Source organism: Alosa pseudoharengus, unplaced genomic scaffold (assembly GCF_046254945.1).
Source record: "Alosa pseudoharengus isolate Yale_2024_CS ecotype anadromous, Long Island Sound unplaced genomic scaffold, YU_APseudo_1.1 YU_APseudo_1.1_scf_15, whole genome shotgun sequence".
Classification (NCBI taxonomy): domain Eukaryota; kingdom Metazoa; phylum Chordata; class Actinopteri; order Clupeiformes; family Clupeidae; genus Alosa; species Alosa pseudoharengus.
This window is the reverse complement of record NW_027468620.1, coordinates 24,023,692-24,042,392: the sequence shown is the minus strand read 5'-3', so window position 1 is coordinate 24,042,392 and position 18,701 is coordinate 24,023,692. Positions and strand designations below refer to the sequence as shown.

The window sequence follows — 18,701 nt, the reverse complement described above, 5'->3', positions numbered from 1 at the left end:
GAACCGCACTACAGTAGCCTACATCAGTGGTTCTTAAACTTTTTGTCTGGCGACCCCACAAAAAAGTATGGCGAGGTCTGGCGACCCCACTTTCCCCAAATCCATTCTAGGTCCTTAGCCTACTCAAATACCCCCTCAAACGTTAACAAATCAAGCAAAAACTAGAAAGCAAAGTCATTTGTTTTATTTACTCCATATGAACAAGAACCAAAAACAAAACAAAACAATCACGATTAAACAAGTGTAGGCTGCCGCCATATCAGATCAGAGTGATGTGCGTAGCGCACGCGCACACACAAGCACGCACACACACATACACATGCAGCATTAGGCCTACAACGTTACATTAATTATATTTATGGCGATAACAATAACAGTATTTTTTTTATTTCCCTTTTTTGGTTTACTATCTTTAACAATTTCAATGGGAAGGGTGGGCATGCTTCCGTGAACATAGCAAGTTAATTCTAGGAGGAATGCTGCATGGTGACACAGAGATTTTCCTCCACGGTGCTGAGCCGACATCTGTATTTTGAGATGTCGTTTCATTTTGACAGGTTTTAAGCTCTCATTCGCCAGAACATCGCCGCAAATGACACATTGTGGGTGGTCGAGGTTATCTTTAACTTGGCAAGTGAATGCATGTTTCAGAAATTCTGATAAAGCCGACGCGCCGTTTGTTGTTTTTTATTCTCACCGGACTGTAGACTTGTCCCGTCTGAGGATCACGGAGGAGTAGACGCACTGGTAGATGGCACTTCCGAGCTTTTGTTCAATGTTTTAAGCAGCCACCTGTCCATTTTGGCTAGTAGGCTACCTATGTCTTTTGTTTTGTTTTACTTAAAATAGCAGGAACAAGTTGAGTTTGCGTAGTGGGAGCAGATAGTTATACATTGTTTCTATCAGCGGACCAGTAGCCCATAGACTGAACCAGATCTCGTTGAAAGACGAAAACATCTCTCTCTCTTCTCTTAACTGCGTAAATAAGAAAAAGGCAGAAAAGGCCAATATTATTTTCCTTTGTTTCACCTAATAATAATTTCAGACTGAATACAGAAATACAGAATACAGTGGCGACCCCACGGAAGTTTTTGGCGACCCCATTTGGGGTCGCGACCCCTAGTTTAAGAATCACTGGCCTACATGGTGCACTAAATGGAAGCTGGTAGCGCGTGCAACTAACGTCTATAAAAACAATACATTTATGGAATAAAACTAGACCTCTGGTTACTGTTTACGGTTAAACTGTGATGTGAACACCAGCCAGCGGAGGGCACCTACTAGGCTACCATGCACTCGTAGGCTATATTTTCCCCACAAACCTAGCGGCTGCTTGGACAAATCCACTTGAGGGGTGGGGCAGTGTGATCGTAACACACACTGAACCTGTCATGAAGAGGCCAAAATGATTGACCTGTCACCCCCCAAGCCAAATGGATGCAACTGCATTTATAGGCTAGGCTTATGCACTATGCCTACATGACGGGTCGCAAATAGGCTAAATAACTTAAAAGAATAATAAAAAATCCCGGAGCTCACCAGCCCACATGCGGACCGGCCCACCGGGCATGCCCGGTTGTACAGATTACCAGTCCGAGCCTGGCGGTCTCTCCTAACTGGGGAGGAGATGCAATTGCTTGGAGATTATTTTGGGGGGGAGTGTAGCCCTGACTGCCATGACCCCTTTCCCAGACTTACTCTACTTCCAGATTTAACAGGTTGCACTGGTTGCTACTTACTCCCAGATAGTTTAGTTTTCCTGGGTCCTACAGCTGCAACTAGTAAATCATTGTATTAACTGTGTGTTCTCTCCCTAAATAAAAGGTCTCTGGACAAGAGGGTGGATACACCCTGGCGTGAAGTTTTGCAGGTTGAAAATGATGTCAAACCACAATGGCAAGCGTTGTACAAGTCACCATTAACTAAAAAAGCTGGCGATCTACAATGGCGTATTCTGCATGCTGCAATAGCAGTGAATGCTTTTATTTCTGTTTTAAATCCAATGGTTGATCAAGGGTGCCCTTTTTGTTCTGTAAGGGAGACTGTATTCCATGCCTTTATGCACTGCCAGAGACTCAGACCTCTTTTTGCTGTATTGATGACACTTTTCTTTAAGTTTGATGAAAGTTTATCTTCGGAGTTTTTCATTTTTGGTTTTAAATATGTACAAAAGCATCGATTCTAGTGTCAGCTCCTAAACTTTCTGCTTGGGCAAGCAAAGATGGCGATATATGTTAGTCGTAAAAGGAAAGTTGAGCAGGATGTAGATGTTGATATTCTAATGGTGTTTTCTATTCTTGTAAGGTGTCGTATGTTGATTGATTTTCATTTTTATAAATCTATGAAGATTTTTGATGTTTTTGAGGAAAAATGGTGCTACAACAGCGTGTATTATGCGTGATACAGATTGCACATTACTTTAATTAACTTTCCTAACTTTTACTTTTTGAGTACAGTGTCAAGTTGATCTTGATGTATTTTTAAGATTGTAATAAAGAGTTTTTGAAAATTCAAATTCTCTCTCTCTACCCCATATGTAGGTGGGTCTGATGCGAGGTGGGCAACTACTTGCTGAGGCTCCACCTGAGACCCTAATGGAGCAGCGCAACTCACTGGTGCGTTCAGCACACTAAACAGCACACTAAAAGCTACGCCTTTCTGCTCTCACAATGGCTTACATAAGCAAAGAAGTGTTTTATACTGTGTCACTGCAGTGTGTGTGTGTGTGTGTGTGTGTGTGTGTGTGTGTGTGTGTGTGTGTGTGTGTCTGTGGTTAAATGGTCTTGAACCTTGCAGTCGTTCAAATGCTATGGTTTTCAACTCTCAACAATATATATTTGCAAAATGTGATTGGTGATCCATTGCCCTTTTGACATGTTCATGGACTTGGATGCTATACTGTATATGAATGCTGTACTTGGCTTTGACTATGCTGACCATTGTAGTCATAGTTGTAATCTTAGCCGTGTGTGTATGTGTGTGTGGGTGTGCGTGTGTCTCTCTCTCTATGTGTGTGTGTGTCTCTCTCTTTCTCTCTTTCTGTGTGTGTGTGTGTGTGTCTGTCTGTGTGTGTGTTTGTTTGTGTTTGTGCCTGTGTGTGTGTGTGTGTATCACACAGACGCTGGAGTGTGCCTTCCTGCAGCTGTGTGAGGATTCAGACCAAATGGTGTCTAAGCAGGAGAGCAGCTCTGAGGGGAAGCTCATGGTGGACAGCCAGACTCCAGAGGCTTACAAGGACGAGAGCCGCCCCATCCTCAGCTCAGGGAAGAGCCCCTCACCGGCAGATGAAGTGCCCAGATTTACAGGTACTTCTGATAAAAAGGACGACAATGGAGAGATGCCTCAAAATCCTATTATAGGACTAAATACAGCATTAGTGTAATAACACATCAATAAGGAACTATAATGTATTTATTTTGCTCTCTCTCTCTCTCTCTCTGTGTGTGTGTGTGTGTGTGTGTGTGTGTGGGTGTCTGTCTGTGTGTGTGTGTATGTGTGTATGTCTGTGTGTGTGTGTGTGTGTGTGTGTGTGTGTGTGTGTGTGTCTGTCTGTCTGTCTGTCTGTCTGTGTGTGTGTGTGTGTGTGTGTGTGTGTGTGTGTGTGTGTGTGTGTGTGTAAATCAGCGGACTGGAAGGTGAGGGTTCGGCACGTGGTGCCAAAGTGGCGGAACGTTGCTGCTTTGGTGATTAAGACACTGGTGCGGATGAAGAGGATGCCAGGGTAGGCTCCTGATGATGAGAGTGGTGGTGCTGATGCTGCTACTGATGATGATGATGATAAGGATGGTGATGGTGGTGGTGGTGGTGCTGATGATGATGATGATAAGGGTGGTGATGGTGGTGCTGATGTTGCTGCTGATGGTGATGATGATGATGATGATAATGGCAGTGATGGTATTTTTGCTGGCAGATAACAAAGACTGAGCTTTTCAAGCATTACCAATTGCTGCTTTGTTTTTTATGGTGAACACACCAACGTAACAGCAATGATGTTGATCATCAAAATAACAATACAAATATTTACAAATAATGCAAAAATAACAGGGTTTTTTTCATCATTAAGATGTCTCCCTGTAAATGTAGGTGTTTTATGTTTGAGTGAGGCGATGATTGGAGTGTGTTGTGCCCTGGCCTGTGTCTCCTCAGGTCCCTGTGTTTCCAGTTCCTTTTGCCCGTCATCCAGATCTCTCTCATGTGCTTGTGCATTGGCGGGGATCCCAAAGGCATTCAGGTGGCCGTGGTGAACAACGAAACCGGCACACACTCATTCAGCCGATCCCTCCTCTCCTTCCTGGACAACTCCAGCATCATCCAGGTGTTGTCCTTTTTCAGGGTTCCCACGGGTCACGGAATTTCTGGAATATCATGGAGTTTTGATAAAGTCTATTCCAGACATGGAAAGTCAAGGAATTTTTAACAAATTTGTGACAAAGTCATGGAATATTAGGGAATTTTGTTGTAGCAGTTTAGAATATACTTGCCAAAACACATTAATACAAATATATTTCCACGCAGAATTGGTATATATCTGGTTATTAGCTTTACTGCTTTTTTGAGTGGTTATGGTTAGCCATTGGATAGCCATTTATTCAATGCCCTTTTATTCATATTCTGCTTTAAAAAAGTCAAAGATTCTTGAACGCTACGTGGCTGCTCTGAAATCTTAATCTCAATAGGTCATGGAAATTCAGGGTTTTTGTCAGGGAAAGTCAGACAACTGGAAATTCAGACAACATGGAATTTCAGGGTTTTTGTCAGGGAAAGTCAGGGAAAAGTCATAGAATTTTATACTTGACGTAGAGTATGAACCCTGTTCCCTCTTACGCTGCTCCCGTGCTCTGTTGCCACTGCTTGGATTTTGCGGTATATCTCGGAACAAGTAGCATCCAGCATCCCCCTCAGTAGAGACCAGTTTTTCTTTACATGTACCAATGACATCTAATTGCCACAATATGCATGAGTTGGTTACTAAGTTATTTATTATAAAGCAACCTGCTTGTAATTAAGTGTGATCAACTTCTTTTAAAACCCTGGTTAATATGATTTGATGGGAGGTGTTGTCAGTGTTGTCTGCGAGTTCAGATGTTTAGTGAGACTCTGTGTGAGAGAGAGAGAGTGGACGTGATCAGGCTCGCTTCCTGTTTGGGTCAGCAAACGCAGCTGGAGAGCTGCACATTTCACCACCAGGTTTCATTTCTCCCCCATGAAAGTTGTTTTAGATTTGTTTTTCTGAACAGACATTTATTTTAAAGAGGACAGGATGTGTTACAGAGCAGCATGTATAATTAAACAAAACTTTTATTCAGAAATGATCGCAGGTCTGTGAATTTTATTTCCCTCAGATTACTGTAATATGTGTTACCTCTATTCATTCATCAGGGAAGTTTTATTAGATAAGTAAGCAAATTAGGTATTTGTTGAAGTTTGATATTAGTGTGATATGTATTTGTTGTACTATATTTGCTATATTTACTATATTCATGTAAGACTGAAAAAGTGTTATCTCCTTCTCAGGTCAACCTGTCCCATGCTGAAGCTTTTGCTGGCATCCATAATGGAGAATATTGGGGAGTCATAGAGTTTGGCAAAAACTTCACTAGTTACTTGACCAAGAGGTGAGCAGCACACTTGTTCCTTATGGGCTGTCTCAGAACTGATGCAGAAGAGTCCTCTACCAGTGTGAAAACTCACACAGGAGATGTCTTGGACACACCAGCCAGTTTAGTTAGAGCTTAACCAGTCAGTGCTCACACCCAGCCAGTGCAGTCAAGCACACCAAGTAAACACCTTTCTGAACTTTCCTCATCCCATATATCTTCTGTAAAGTTGCCAACCTATCAGGGTTTACAAAGATCTCTGGGGTAACTGTGGTGTTTTGTAACAACTTACACTATGATATATGAATTAGTTACAGAGTTGTTCAAAGTTACTCGTTGGTTTGTTCACAGTTGGTGGGTTCAGAGTCTACGCAAACCACAAGTCTTTAACTGACCCATAACTCAACTTCTCTCTTTTGCCTTCCCCATTCTTCGTAGTCACAAGATAAAGCACGTAACTACAAGTGGTGGTTATTTTTCTGTGTACTCCTGCCTTGTTTGAATTCCTATTGGCTGTCCTAAGTCCTGTTTATAACTGAAGAGTTCTTTATGTGAGTTATTCCAAAGTCCTTTTAGGCAAACCCCCACTTGACGGCCATCTTGCAACGAACTTTGGGCCGTTATCAGGTAGCTATTTTCCTATTCAAGTGAATGCGGAGGCACACAGGAAGGGGCGGAATATGTGTAGACTACTGCCATATTGGTGTTACAAACTAACCTCATGCATTTCTATGGAGGATTCTTTTGACTTTCATTATAAAGTCTCTGGTCAATCCCAAGTCTTCAAGACCAGAGAAAGCTAAATTCCCCTCTGAAAGCAAAAGCACTACAAGGCAGTAGACCCATCAGCCATGAAACCGCAACAAGCCTGCTGTGTCAAAGCAGGTCAAGATTTCACCCTTAAGCAGATTCCACCCTCTGGCAAGTTCTGTAATAGCTGTAAACAAACCGGCATCATGTAGTAGTAGGCAGGGTAGTCCGGTGGAGGCTTAGGGAAGGCAGGAAAGGTAGAATCGCATAGCTGAAGGTTAGAATCACCTTGCCACGACAGTGGAAAGTCTGGTCTGGCCTGTCGGTCAAATCGGTCAAGGTGCACACCAGTCATCTTAAGCATGCAAATGTACAACGTATGTAATGCTTTTAATCAGTCAACAATGCATGAAGTGTTTACAGTCATATTACAGAAAAAATGGTTGTTGTTTTTTCTATGACTGAAAATGAAAAAGAAGACATGTGTATGCCAGCATAGATGGTCAGTAAAGTGTTTTTATGTTGTTTTCCTGTTCCTCCATTGTTTCTGTAGAATGCTGAACCCCCGGAGTTCAAGAGATGTGGTGGATGGTGGTTCTGTGCATGTCTGGTTGGACCTAACAAGTGAGTGGTTCATTTGAGATTGCCATGTTGCCAGTTATTGATGTAGTTCATCAGTGCATTTATCACCACTAGGTGGTGGTGCGGGATCGCTCCAAAAAGCCTTACCGTTTGATTATCTGCACAGTTCAAGACACTGATTGAAAAAAAAAATGTAGGCAAACATTTTTTTTTTCTTTTCAGATCGTCAAATTGCGATAATGCTGCAGAAGAAGCTTCATGACGCCTTTGAGGTTAGTGCCATATTTCTACTAATTTTCTTTGTGGTAGAAACCAGCAGGTCCACTGTACAAATAGCCTACCTCTGTGAATGCAAACATAGGTGTGTCCCCAAAGAGTTTGTGACTTATTTTAGCAACATTTAATTCAGAGATAATAGGCGCATTAGGACACAGCGGTTCTAAGAACACAGTTCTACTAAGTACTAACTGGAGAGGCTACTACTACAACTTCAGTACACAGTTCATAGGGCTTTTTCTCTGTTTGCATTCGCACACTGTAGGAACTCTGAGATGATAGGAACTGCAAAAAGTTCTTACAGTGCAAAAGGGCCTAATGTGGGAACTTGAATTCGCTGTTAATTTTCATGGGAAACTTGATCCTTAATCAGACTGCATCCCTATGCTGTGTTACAGGGATTTGTCCAGTCAAAACTGGGTAGTATGGCTTATATGGTAGCTCCTCCTATTAAGGTAAGAACCTGATTGTGACATTTGAACTTTTCATTTAATTTCATTTACAAATAAACCCTAAACACCCCTCTCACAGTGCAGACACAGATATATAAGCATACACACACACACACACAAACACAATTTTGTCAGTGAATATCTGATAATTTTCAGTGCCTGTGTTTGTAGTTTGAGGAGCCCATTTATGGCAGCAAGAATACAGACTTCACCACCTTCGTAACTCCTGGAGCTATTCTGAGGTAGGACATTTTCAACAGAGCATGTATTACACTAGTTCATGTTATAGCATGGTTGGCGTAGCCAAGCATATGATCTCTGATAGATTCAACCACTTTCAACCTTTTGACTGTACTGTGATTTATTTTGCATCAGTTTATGTATTTACCTGCACATATGGGCACATAGAAAATGAAAAAAATAAAATAATTCAAAATGACTGCAATGCCCTGAGCTGACAGTAGATATGTGTCACAGAGAGATATCTTTATTTTTGTGTTGAGTAAGCACTATCATGTGATGTCATTTTGGTAGGAAGCACGCAGTGCTGTGGTGTAATTTTGTGAGTAGCTTCCTGTGAGAACCTCACAGTGAAAAACAACTTGTGTTAATTCTGCTGTTTCGATTTCGTTTTGTTCTGGAAACCACTCTTGATTTCTCTCTTCCGGTCTCTCCCCACCACACCCCCTCTGGCGACAGTATTACTTTCTATCTGGCTGTAGGCCTGACTGCTTTGTCGTTTGTGCTGGAGAGAAAGGAAGGCCTGCTGGACAGGTGTTGGGTTGCAGGTATCACATATATATGATCATTATTTGAATTATGGACATTTTAGTCTTCCATTGTACCACACAAGGCTTGATTGGTGTCTGCTCTACATGCAGCATGTTCCATGTTCTTCCCATTTTATGTATTTTGCTATTTCAAAAGTACAGCTGGAAATTAACTATAGTCTGTATAGCTCAAAATAGGTCATTTTTGTCTACTGGACTCTTAAAGACACTGTTGAATAATGCATACTATTCTTAGTTTTAGCACCTGAAGAGTTTCTGCATAAACCCTAAAACACCTCCCCAGCCTGTAATCTCACACTCTATTTTAAGAGCTGGTTTGTAATTAGAAAACCCAACAGGCTGGGTCTCTTGAGTATGTGAGACTAGAAGGAATGTTAATGTTAGATGATAGATAGATAGATAGATAGATAGATGATACATGGAGGATAGAAAGATAGAAAATGTATATAAGTAAGAAAGAAAGTAAGAGTGAGATTGATAGAGATAGAATGAGACAGAGAGTCTGAGGAGGGTTGTGTTCAGTGAGGCTGATCTCCTGTGTGTGTGTGTGTGTGTGTGTGTGTGTGTGTGTGTGTGTGTGTGTGTGTGTGTGTGTGTGTGTGTGTGTGTGTGTGTAGGTGTAAGCTCCCTAGAGACCATGCTTGCGCACCTGTTCTCCCAGCTCCTGGTCATCAGCGTCCAGATCATCCTGATGCTCCTCTTCATCCTCCTCGTCTTCAAAGTAAGATATACATACACACACACACACACACACTATTCCCCCAATAAAGACATTCACTCAAACCACACAATACACATGGGCATATGAGTAACACAGACAAAAGAAGAAAATCATGAGACACAGCGGGAGAGAAAGAGCAAGGAAGAAAGACAAAGAACCACACAATAGGAAGAGGAATGAAGGGGAGTGAGAGAGAGAGAGAGAGAGAGAGAGATAGAGAGATCAGGGGGGAAGAGGGAGAGAAAGGACAACAGAGTTGCTTTGTTTTAAATGGGTAGTGTGATGTGTGTGTGGGTGGCCCTCTGTCTCTCGACTGCATTGTAATGAGGCAGTGCTGAGGCGGCCATTGTGTCCTGTGCATCTCGGGCCCTCCGCGGCTGCCCAGGCACTAGCACCAGAGCCCAGCGCTCATGAATCATGCAGTGTCCACGGCTCATGTTCCGGCCTGCCCTTTCAGCTGGGCCCCGTCTGTGTGTGTGTGTGTATGTGTGTGTCTGTCTGGTGTGTGTGCGTGTGTTTGTCTGTCTGTCTGTCTGTCCGGTATTTGAAGGTGTGTTTATTTAGACAGAAATGTATGTGTGTGTGCGCGCGTGTCTGTTTGTCTGTCTGTTTGTCTGTTTGGTGTTTGAAGGTGTGTTTATTTAGACAGAAGTGTGTGAGTGTGTGTGTGTGTGTGTGTGTGTGTGTGTGTGTGTGTGTGTTCGCGGATGCTGTGGGAGTGTGTTCTGTTTTTTTGTGTGTATGTGTAATTGCGGTCATCTCAAACTCCCCTCTTACTGTCTCTGCCTCCCTCTCTGTCTCTGTCTCTCCCTCTCTCTCTCTGTCTCCCTGTGTCTCTCTCTCCTAATCGCACTAGCTTGGCCATATGTGGTTACGCCGCAGGTGTTTATTTTAGAGGCTGTGAGGCCCCGGCTGGATAATGTGATGATTTTGCACCCAGACAGAGTGTCCCCCACCGGAGGGGTCAGCACGAGGACAGACAGACAAACGAATGGAAATTCGGGGAGCCGACGGCATTGATTCTCAATAAGCACGTGGCAGGGTCCCTAACGGTACTGACATTTGCCTTGTAACTGAGGTGCTGTGGAGGGAGTGGAGTGGGGGTGGGAAATATCACTTGGGCAGAATCCACAAAGACAAGTGAGGTCGGGGCATTATAAATCTGCCTCATCACTTGCGTACAGAGTCTATGGCAACCGGGGCTCAGAATGCAATCGCCACGACGACAGTGCTATTGCTGTGGTAACCACTGAGCACACACAGAGGCTGGTCCAGGGCTATTTTTGGAGTGGTGTGTGTGTGAGTGGCAGTTGTGAGTCCACAGGCCTGCCTGCCTCTGGAATAGCACCGGCCCGAGAGGAACTGTCACTGGGACACTAAACATCAGCACGCACACCTCCTGCAGGCACGCGTGCACACACACACACACACGCACACACAAACATGCACATACACACACATCTACACACACACACACACACACACCATATGCAGTCTTCTTACTACCACACAAGATATGTTTCAGCACTATATATGCCCTGGAGATATGAAGATACACCTGGAATTTAGCTGCCTAAATATATTATGTTCTTTATGACCTCTCGGTATGTGGCTTTCAAGTGTGAGAGAGATTTATACTGTCCCAAATTAAGAGGGAGCACTATTAAAGTCACTGGTGATCTCACTGAACTCAACTTCATTCAGTCCATGTCAGCAACCATATCTTCCTTTCTTTCTCTCTCTCTCTCTCTCTCTCTCTCTCTCTCTCTCTCTCTCTCTCTTTCTGCCCCTCTCTTCTCTATCCCTTTCTTTTTTCTCTCCATCTTCCAGATTCCTAATGAGGGATCTCTGGCCCTGGTCGTCTCTTTAATTATTCTGCAAGGGGTGACAGGAATCTCCTTCGGATTGGTCATCTCATCTGCCATCGATGACGAGCAGTCTGCCAACCAGGCTGCCCTCGGTGTCTTTTACCCCAATCTCATCATCAGCGGTGAGTATCACCACAGCATTTTGAGTTAGGGCTACAACTAACGATTATTTTCATAGTTATCAATTATTTTCTCTATTAATTGATTAGTTGTTTAATTGATTAAATGTCAGAAAATTAGGTAAACATTTTCAATCAAGCCAAAGATTTTGACTTCAGATACCTTGTTTTGTCTACACACCAAACATATTTAGTTTACTGTCATAGAGATCTAAAGTAAAGTAAAGCAGGAAACGATTACCAAAGTAGTTGGCAATTACTTTATAGCTAATCGATGAACTGATTATTTATTTTTTTTAAGTATATATTTTTGGGCTTTTTATGCCTTTAATTAGATAGGATAGTGGAGATTGACAGGAAGTGAGTGGGAGAGAGAGTCGGGGTGGGATCCGGAAAGGACCACGGGGCGGGATTCGAACCCGGGTCGCCGGCGTACGGTTCAGGTGCCCCAGCCAGTCGCGCCACTGCTGGGGCCATGAACTGATTAATTGTCGCTAATTTATTCATGAATGGTTATTTTGGGCAGTGAAATAGTACATTAAACCAGTGTTTCTCAAACTTTTTCAGACAAAGGACCACTTAACCACTAAAAAAGAAACGCACGGACCAAATAGCTAAAAAAAAAAAAAGATTAGACCTACTTCAACAGTATATTAGCCTACACAATAGGCCTACTCACTGAACCACCTTGCTTATTGTCTTTGCACTTTGCTTATTGTGTCAGAGGATTTATATGATTTAAACTGTCATAGATACTGTAGTGTTGCAGACCTGTTTGGATTTACATACAAGTTGGTTCAATATTGCAAACAACTCATCTATATTATATTTTACCAAGTCTGCTCGCGGACCACTTGGGATAGCTTGCGGACCACCAGTGGTCCCCGGACCACACTTTGAGAAACACTGCATTAAACCACTTAAAGTCAGGGATTTTATGCGATTTCAAGCCCATAACATTTTTGTCACATTCAGCAATCATCTCCTCACACCCGCTAGCTGCTCATTCAGTGATTACACTGTAAAAAAAAAAAACGGTCTCTGTAGGCAGCCCAGGCTCCAAAAACTGGAAACAAACAAAGTGGGGGCAGACACCAAAAAAAAATAAACTCATGGATGCATGGATATTTTCTGGGAATAGCCTACTGAAGGTAGGGGTGAGCTACCTCTCTGGTGTATATCGTTTGGTCCTAGGTTAAAATATAATGTAGGCTATGTTTTTTTTGCACAAAAGCATCTGCTAATAAATTAAAACATTTAAATATAAACATAAACACAGACAATTACGGCTTCCTGTGCAATCCCTGACTGCGCCTTTAATGAGTCTGCTGGTGTGAGATAACTTGCCTGGGGTGAAATCACCCAGGAAGTAGCTCCATGCTGGGAAAAGGTTGTGGGCATGACTTCACTGTCATATGAGCCAGCTCAGTGCTCAGCTCTGATAGAGGGAGAGGAAGGCATGGAAGAGTGGGGCTACCTAGAGACTGAGGCCAAGGAGGAATGTGCTCTGGACAGGGTGGGTCATTCGGCCAGGCGGAAAAAGGAAGCCATCGGCCTTTAATGAGATCATGACCCCACTCTCCGCTGATTAATCCAGAGACCCAACGCAGCCCAATCAAACCTAGAATCACATGCGCTGAAAGCCATGCAAACACACACGTAAATGTGTGATGTAAATGATGTAAATTGCCTTAATACACACACACACACACACACACACACACACACACATACGTACATTGATTTATATCTCTCCACTATAGTCGCTAAATGCAAACACATACACACTCACTCTCTATCTCTCTCTCTCTCTCTCTCTCTCTCTCTCTACATCTCTCTCTATCTCTCTTTCTCTCTCACACACACAGACACGGTACTCTTAGAAACGTCTATCGATTGATTGTCTCTTTAGGGCATGTTGTTGATGTGGACGTGGTTCTCTGTGTGTGCTGTGCTCCCTCAGGAGTGATCTGGCCGGTGGAGTGCATCCCCTACCCCCTGCGCTACCTCAGCCTGGCCCTGCCTCAGACCTACGCCTCCGAAGCCCTGCGCTGCATCATGTACAGAGGTGAACACATACACAAGCACACATGCATACGCACTACACACCCATAGACACACAGACTTATACAGTTTACCCTCATGTCTTCTATTGCACTGAATCTTGAATGTTGTACAGATAAAATATCAGGTACATTAATAGTGTAAATGCATAACATGCAAAAAGCACAAAAACACACATGTACACACATGCAGTACAATTACTTCACACTCACACATAAACACATACCTGAGGACAACCAGGGACACATGCCTACACATGTGTACACATGCAAATACTGTTATTGATACATAGTTAGAGACATAGTTAAATGCACAAATTTGCAACACATGCCCAGGTAATGCATGATTTTGTTCATAGTAGCACAAACATACTGCAGTGAGTATCTACACATAACCGTAATATTATAATACTATTGAAGGAAGGCACAGTATACTGAGATACCCCCACAAGCACGGGCTCTGTTTCATGTAGTGAAATAGCATACCAGCGTACACACACACACACACACATACACTCACACGTGGAAGCAGAAGCACGTGTAAATGTCCCTGCAGGTTCTAATGAGTGCTGACACTCCAGCGTGCCGCACCCACTTCCTCCCTTATGTAACTCATCGCACAGCTCATGTAACACAGGCGGTCATAGTAGCTGTAGCTGTTGTCATTGTATATCACCCATGCTTTACACGAGACATACATTACCCATAGTCATCGCTTTCTCTACTCACTCCAGCAGCAGCAAGTCACTCATGGCGCGTTTAGTCTGCAAAGCAGAGGGAAAGCTTACGAGCAGAATTGAATGTGTGGATATCAACACATGTGAAGATTGATTAAGACATGATGGATACATAAGACCAAAATAATTGATGATTACTGATTAGTGGGGTTTTGTTGTTGTTGTTGTTGTTGTTGTTGTTGGTGTTGGTGGTGTTTTTCTTGTTGATTAGTACGTCTACACTGTGGCACTTGAGTTGAGCTCATTTTCATCCCTCCTGAATGTTTCACACTGTGGCCACCACTCTCGTCCCCTCTTAAGATTCTCGTCCCAGAGTCGGCCCAGTGGTCAGGTGCTGCCGCTGGCCTCTGAATTATTCAGCATCCGTCTCGTCTATGTGCTCCCTGGGATCATATTCAAACAGCTCTCAACGTTTCGCTCCTTCTTATCCCTCTCAGGCTGGACACCGGCTACCGACAGTGGTACAAGGGTTGCGTGTTGCTCCTGGTCCATTGGGTGATGAGAAGGGGTCGATACGGGCCAGACAGGAAGTCTTTGTTTATGTACACTTTGATACGAGTAGTCATCCAGGAAAGTATGAGAGATTGACGGAGAGAACCTGAGCCTTGGCTAAACAAAAGGCTCAGATCCTTTTCCTCCTTGGTGCTGCCTTTCACATTAATTACTTTTCTTGGGACCGTGGGTTGTTTACTATGAAAAATACTTTAGTCACCTGTTCCACCTGCCTCAGGCATCTGGTTACCCTGCTCCATTAAATGGCTAGAGGGTGATGGTAATTTTGATACCATAGATTTAATAGAGACCCAGTTAGACCAATAGTATGAAAAATCAGGAACAGAGTTTATTTACAATGATGCGCATCAAGGGAGAGACAGCATGACTTCACCTAAAGATCCATCAGCTGCTCTAACTAGACAAGGAAATAGTTAGGGTTTAAGTATCCTTCCAGGTTGACGGGAAATGGCGTTGGTCATCCCATAGTTGCAATACACATAACATGTAGCCTATAGTTTTAGACACATTCTTTCTCCTAATTATTTTGTGGCATATTTGATTGGCTAACACACAATGTTAGCAGCACTGGGATGTTTTGAATAGGCGTCCCCACCTTTATCTTAGTTTGGCCCAACTAATGCTGCTGACCATGTGTGGCTGCCACAGGCAGACAAAGCTGCCAAGTAAGTTAACTTTTCCTCAACAACGCAGATGAGGCGGATGTATTGTTAGATTCAAATAGCTTTGCAGCTCCGAACAAACTATGCCAAATTAGTAGTTCAAGCAGGGACAGGTTGACACTCGACATGTTAGTATCAGAGAGTACCTTTAGCAGACAATTGCAAAGCAACACATACACATAACCCATAGATCAGAAACATACATAGACATACATGTTGAGACATAAACTCATAGACTTATGTTCCTGATTGGTTACCGTAAAGTGACTGGTCTCAAAATGTGACAGATTGTCCAATTTAGCAACCCAGTGATGGTGATCCCCCACCCAGACCTGGCATCAATCATCTGTAACTCTCAGGAGATTTGTTGACTTAGACCGGTTTTGTGTGCGCACACAATCTGTTCCTTGTTTCAGGGGGCAAAATGCCCAATTCTGTCAAGGGCCTATATAGCTTACAGCTGACCAACCAGGGTTACTGTAGCGTATCACCCAACATGGACAGTAATCTTGCTCAACTGAATCTCCCTTGTTTCCAGCTAAGGACTATAGCACTTTAAAGGAACAAAACATACTACTTACCGAGAGCGCGTCTTACCAGCGGGCTGAGGGATCACACACAGTAAGTTTGGTAAAAAGAACAATCCTTAATTCAATAGATCTATATAATCCTTATCAATCTCGGTAGAACCTCCATAAACTGATGGTAATTTTGATACCATAATTTAATAGAGACCCAGTCAGACCAATAGTATGAAAAATCAGGAACAGGGTTTATTTACAATGATGCGCATCAAGGGAGAGACAGCATGACTTCACCTAAAGATCCATCAGCTGCTCTAACTAGACAAGGAAATAGTTAGGGTTTAAGTATCCTTCCAGGCTGACGGGAAATGGCTTTGGTCATCCCATCTCACGTGTACTACACTGAATCAGACTCTGATTAGTGGCAACCTGGCAATCCGGAGCAGATAGACTGACGCAGCTATGCAGAACAGTGAAACACTGCAAAGTCATAATATTCCCACTTATCTCTAAATACAGTCACACACAGATATACACAGGGACAGTACATATATCATACAGTCATTACATAGAATCATACTTTTAGTATCAAAGTGACCCACTTATGAGAAATGCAGAACATTAAACCACATATTGGAATATTGGACATAATGTTCTATTCCACTTTCTCTCAGTGAACATTAAACCACATATTGGAATATTGGACATAATGTTCTATTTAATGTTCCACTTTCTCTCAAGGGAAAAAGTCTACATACTGTATAGCCTACTGTATGTAGTACGTACTGTATGTTTAAGTGATGGGGATTTGACCTCTGTTCATTTCATCTTTCCATAGGATGGGGTCTCACACGACTGATGGTATGGAGAGGTTTCGCCGTCACTCTGGGCTGGAACACCTTCTTCCTCATCCTCGCCACAGTCATCCTCAAGCTGAGGTCGTGAAGTCACCTTCCCAAGAGAGACGTGTTCGGGGACGAGGGAGAGCCCCGTCAGAAAGAGACCCTGACTCCGCAGCCCGCCGTTAGGCCTCTCTCTCGTGCTCCCTCCGCATGAGGTCTAACCGACAATAACACTCTGGGCCTCCAGAAATGAAAACAAGGGTGGATGCCTGGACTTGTCAGTCAGAGCCTCAGTCTCTTCGTCCTCCCTGTCTTTATCACTGGCAGCTGCAGAGCGAAACATACCTGTTGACTCTTCATTGTTTTTACCTGAGACATGCTAATATATGCTTCTAGGCATGTGACGTAAAATGACCAACTATAAGACAATTAGTTTTTTATATCAGTGCAAGACATATAAGCATTTCTAAATGTGAAACATATTGATATGGCAATACCTATAGCTGAACCAGCAAACTAGTATTGTGAAGGAAATAGCTGAGCGGACAAAAGGATATCTACCCTTGTAGTACCACTGTTTTTGTTTGCCTACAGCTCCGACCTGATTCTCTCATCCAGTTGCTTAGCAGAATTGGTGGCTGTATCCAATCAGGTCATCTGGTGCTCTCCACTCTCCACACAAGTTTTGCAGATTGTCTGTGCCTGTGTTCCCTATAGTGAAGGGGACTGAGTAGTTACACATTAATCACTGGAGGGGAAATCTGTTGATCTGCCACAACATTTCCCCACCATGCAGGACAGAGGGGGACTTATTTTAACCAAGCATCGTATATATGTATATCAACGCAAGCAGACAAGTATCAATGTCTAAAACCTTGCATTTATGATGATGCACACAATGCTGTACATATTGTGTCTATAGCTTTTGTGGCATGTGAAACAGTTCAACAATGTATGCCAGTGTCAGGTGGAAACTGAAAGAACTGATAAGAATCATTGTTTACATTCAGGTAAAGCTGGGTGCCTGGACCACGCAACATTTGAAGTGAAAATTGCACGTCTTTTTGTGTTTCCTTGTTGTATTGATTTTGTATGATTGTATGCTAGAGCGTTTTAAGGTTTTAAATCCCAAAGCCATGTGGTATATCTCACAGCATGTGACAGTATAGTACAGCATAATGAAGTATTTAATGCTAGATTTGTATGAAAGTTGCTGTCTTTTGACGACAGTGTTAGTTGCCTGGAAGTGCACATATTCTTATACACAGGAAAAGGATTAAAAATAGAATGAAGAGTAGGAGAGTGAAAAAGAGATTGTACCAATATTGCTTATGTATGTGAGATGCTTGGGCTCTGGGACAAGACAGTGAACTGTATGTTATATTACGAGTTCTGCTTAATTGCCAATTTATACAGAAAGTTCATTTCGCTTGGTACAATCCTTATAGTATGAAGTGTTCTATTCAATTCCATCTATCCCCTCCATAGCCATACAGCTGTTTTTGGTCATCTGTTTATTTGCATTAAGGGACAAATACATATTCTTTGCCTTCTGTTTATCTCATCATACACAGTTCATGCTCATCTTTCTGTTATTATTGTGTTTTCATTTTTGTTTTCTTTTTTGACTGTTTACTGTTGGGACCACCCCATGTGCCTCCACCATTCCAGCAGGACTCCATGGCTGTTGTGTGCAATTTTAAAACACTTATGGACAGAGATGAATATAGCACAATAAGCCTTACAGAGGGCGTTGTGTTCTGCCTGGAATTGTTGAGAATTCTGGCATTCTACCTCTCCCGGATCCTGTAATTATGATGTCTTGACTCTATCTATCTGCTATATGTCAAAAGAAATATATAAAGAGATGTTTAACTTTTGTCTTTTTAAAGAGTAAATTTGTTCAAAGATGTGTTTGTGTCTGGAGCTGTATTTTGTTTTACAAAAATATTCCATCTTTAGCAGTGAGAGTGAACATATATTTCTTCAAGTGTGCCATTTCAGGTCCTCGTCAGTGCCCGTCTGTCATGTCCTGTTCAGTGAGCATGTGACTGACTTAGAGATGGCAGATTATTCACCACAACAGATAACAACCAAACGCTCTTAAGTATGCACTATATGTTTTAAAACCTAACTTTAGTGCAACACGCTTAGCACATCCAACCATTTAGGTACTCCTCTGATTGCCCAAACAAGCCCAAAGG

At 42.7% G+C, this 18,701-nt stretch overlaps 1 protein-coding gene across 1 annotated transcript in view; it reads left to right on the top strand.

Moving 5' to 3' along the window:
• abch1 (ATP-binding cassette, sub-family H, member 1) overlaps window positions 1-18,409 on the top strand; it is a 39,735-nt gene extending 21,326 nt beyond the window's left edge. Inside the window, exons 7-20 of the mRNA XM_076285961.1 lie at window positions 2,541-2,615; window positions 3,119-3,305; window positions 3,625-3,721; window positions 4,147-4,315; window positions 5,515-5,615; window positions 6,901-6,971; window positions 7,152-7,201; window positions 7,604-7,660; window positions 7,829-7,899; window positions 8,357-8,445; window positions 9,066-9,169; window positions 11,000-11,159; window positions 13,120-13,224; window positions 16,494-18,409. Of these exons, the coding sequence (XP_076142076.1) occupies window positions 2,541-2,615; window positions 3,119-3,305; window positions 3,625-3,721; window positions 4,147-4,315; window positions 5,515-5,615; window positions 6,901-6,971; window positions 7,152-7,201; window positions 7,604-7,660; window positions 7,829-7,899; window positions 8,357-8,445; window positions 9,066-9,169; window positions 11,000-11,159; window positions 13,120-13,224; window positions 16,494-16,600 (1,443 nt within the window). The 3' untranslated portion in view covers window positions 16,601-18,409. The remainder of the gene's footprint in view (window positions 1-2,540; window positions 2,616-3,118; window positions 3,306-3,624; window positions 3,722-4,146; window positions 4,316-5,514; window positions 5,616-6,900; window positions 6,972-7,151; window positions 7,202-7,603; window positions 7,661-7,828; window positions 7,900-8,356; window positions 8,446-9,065; window positions 9,170-10,999; window positions 11,160-13,119; window positions 13,225-16,493) is intronic.
• The last annotated feature ends 292 nt before the right edge of the window (window positions 18,410-18,701 follow it).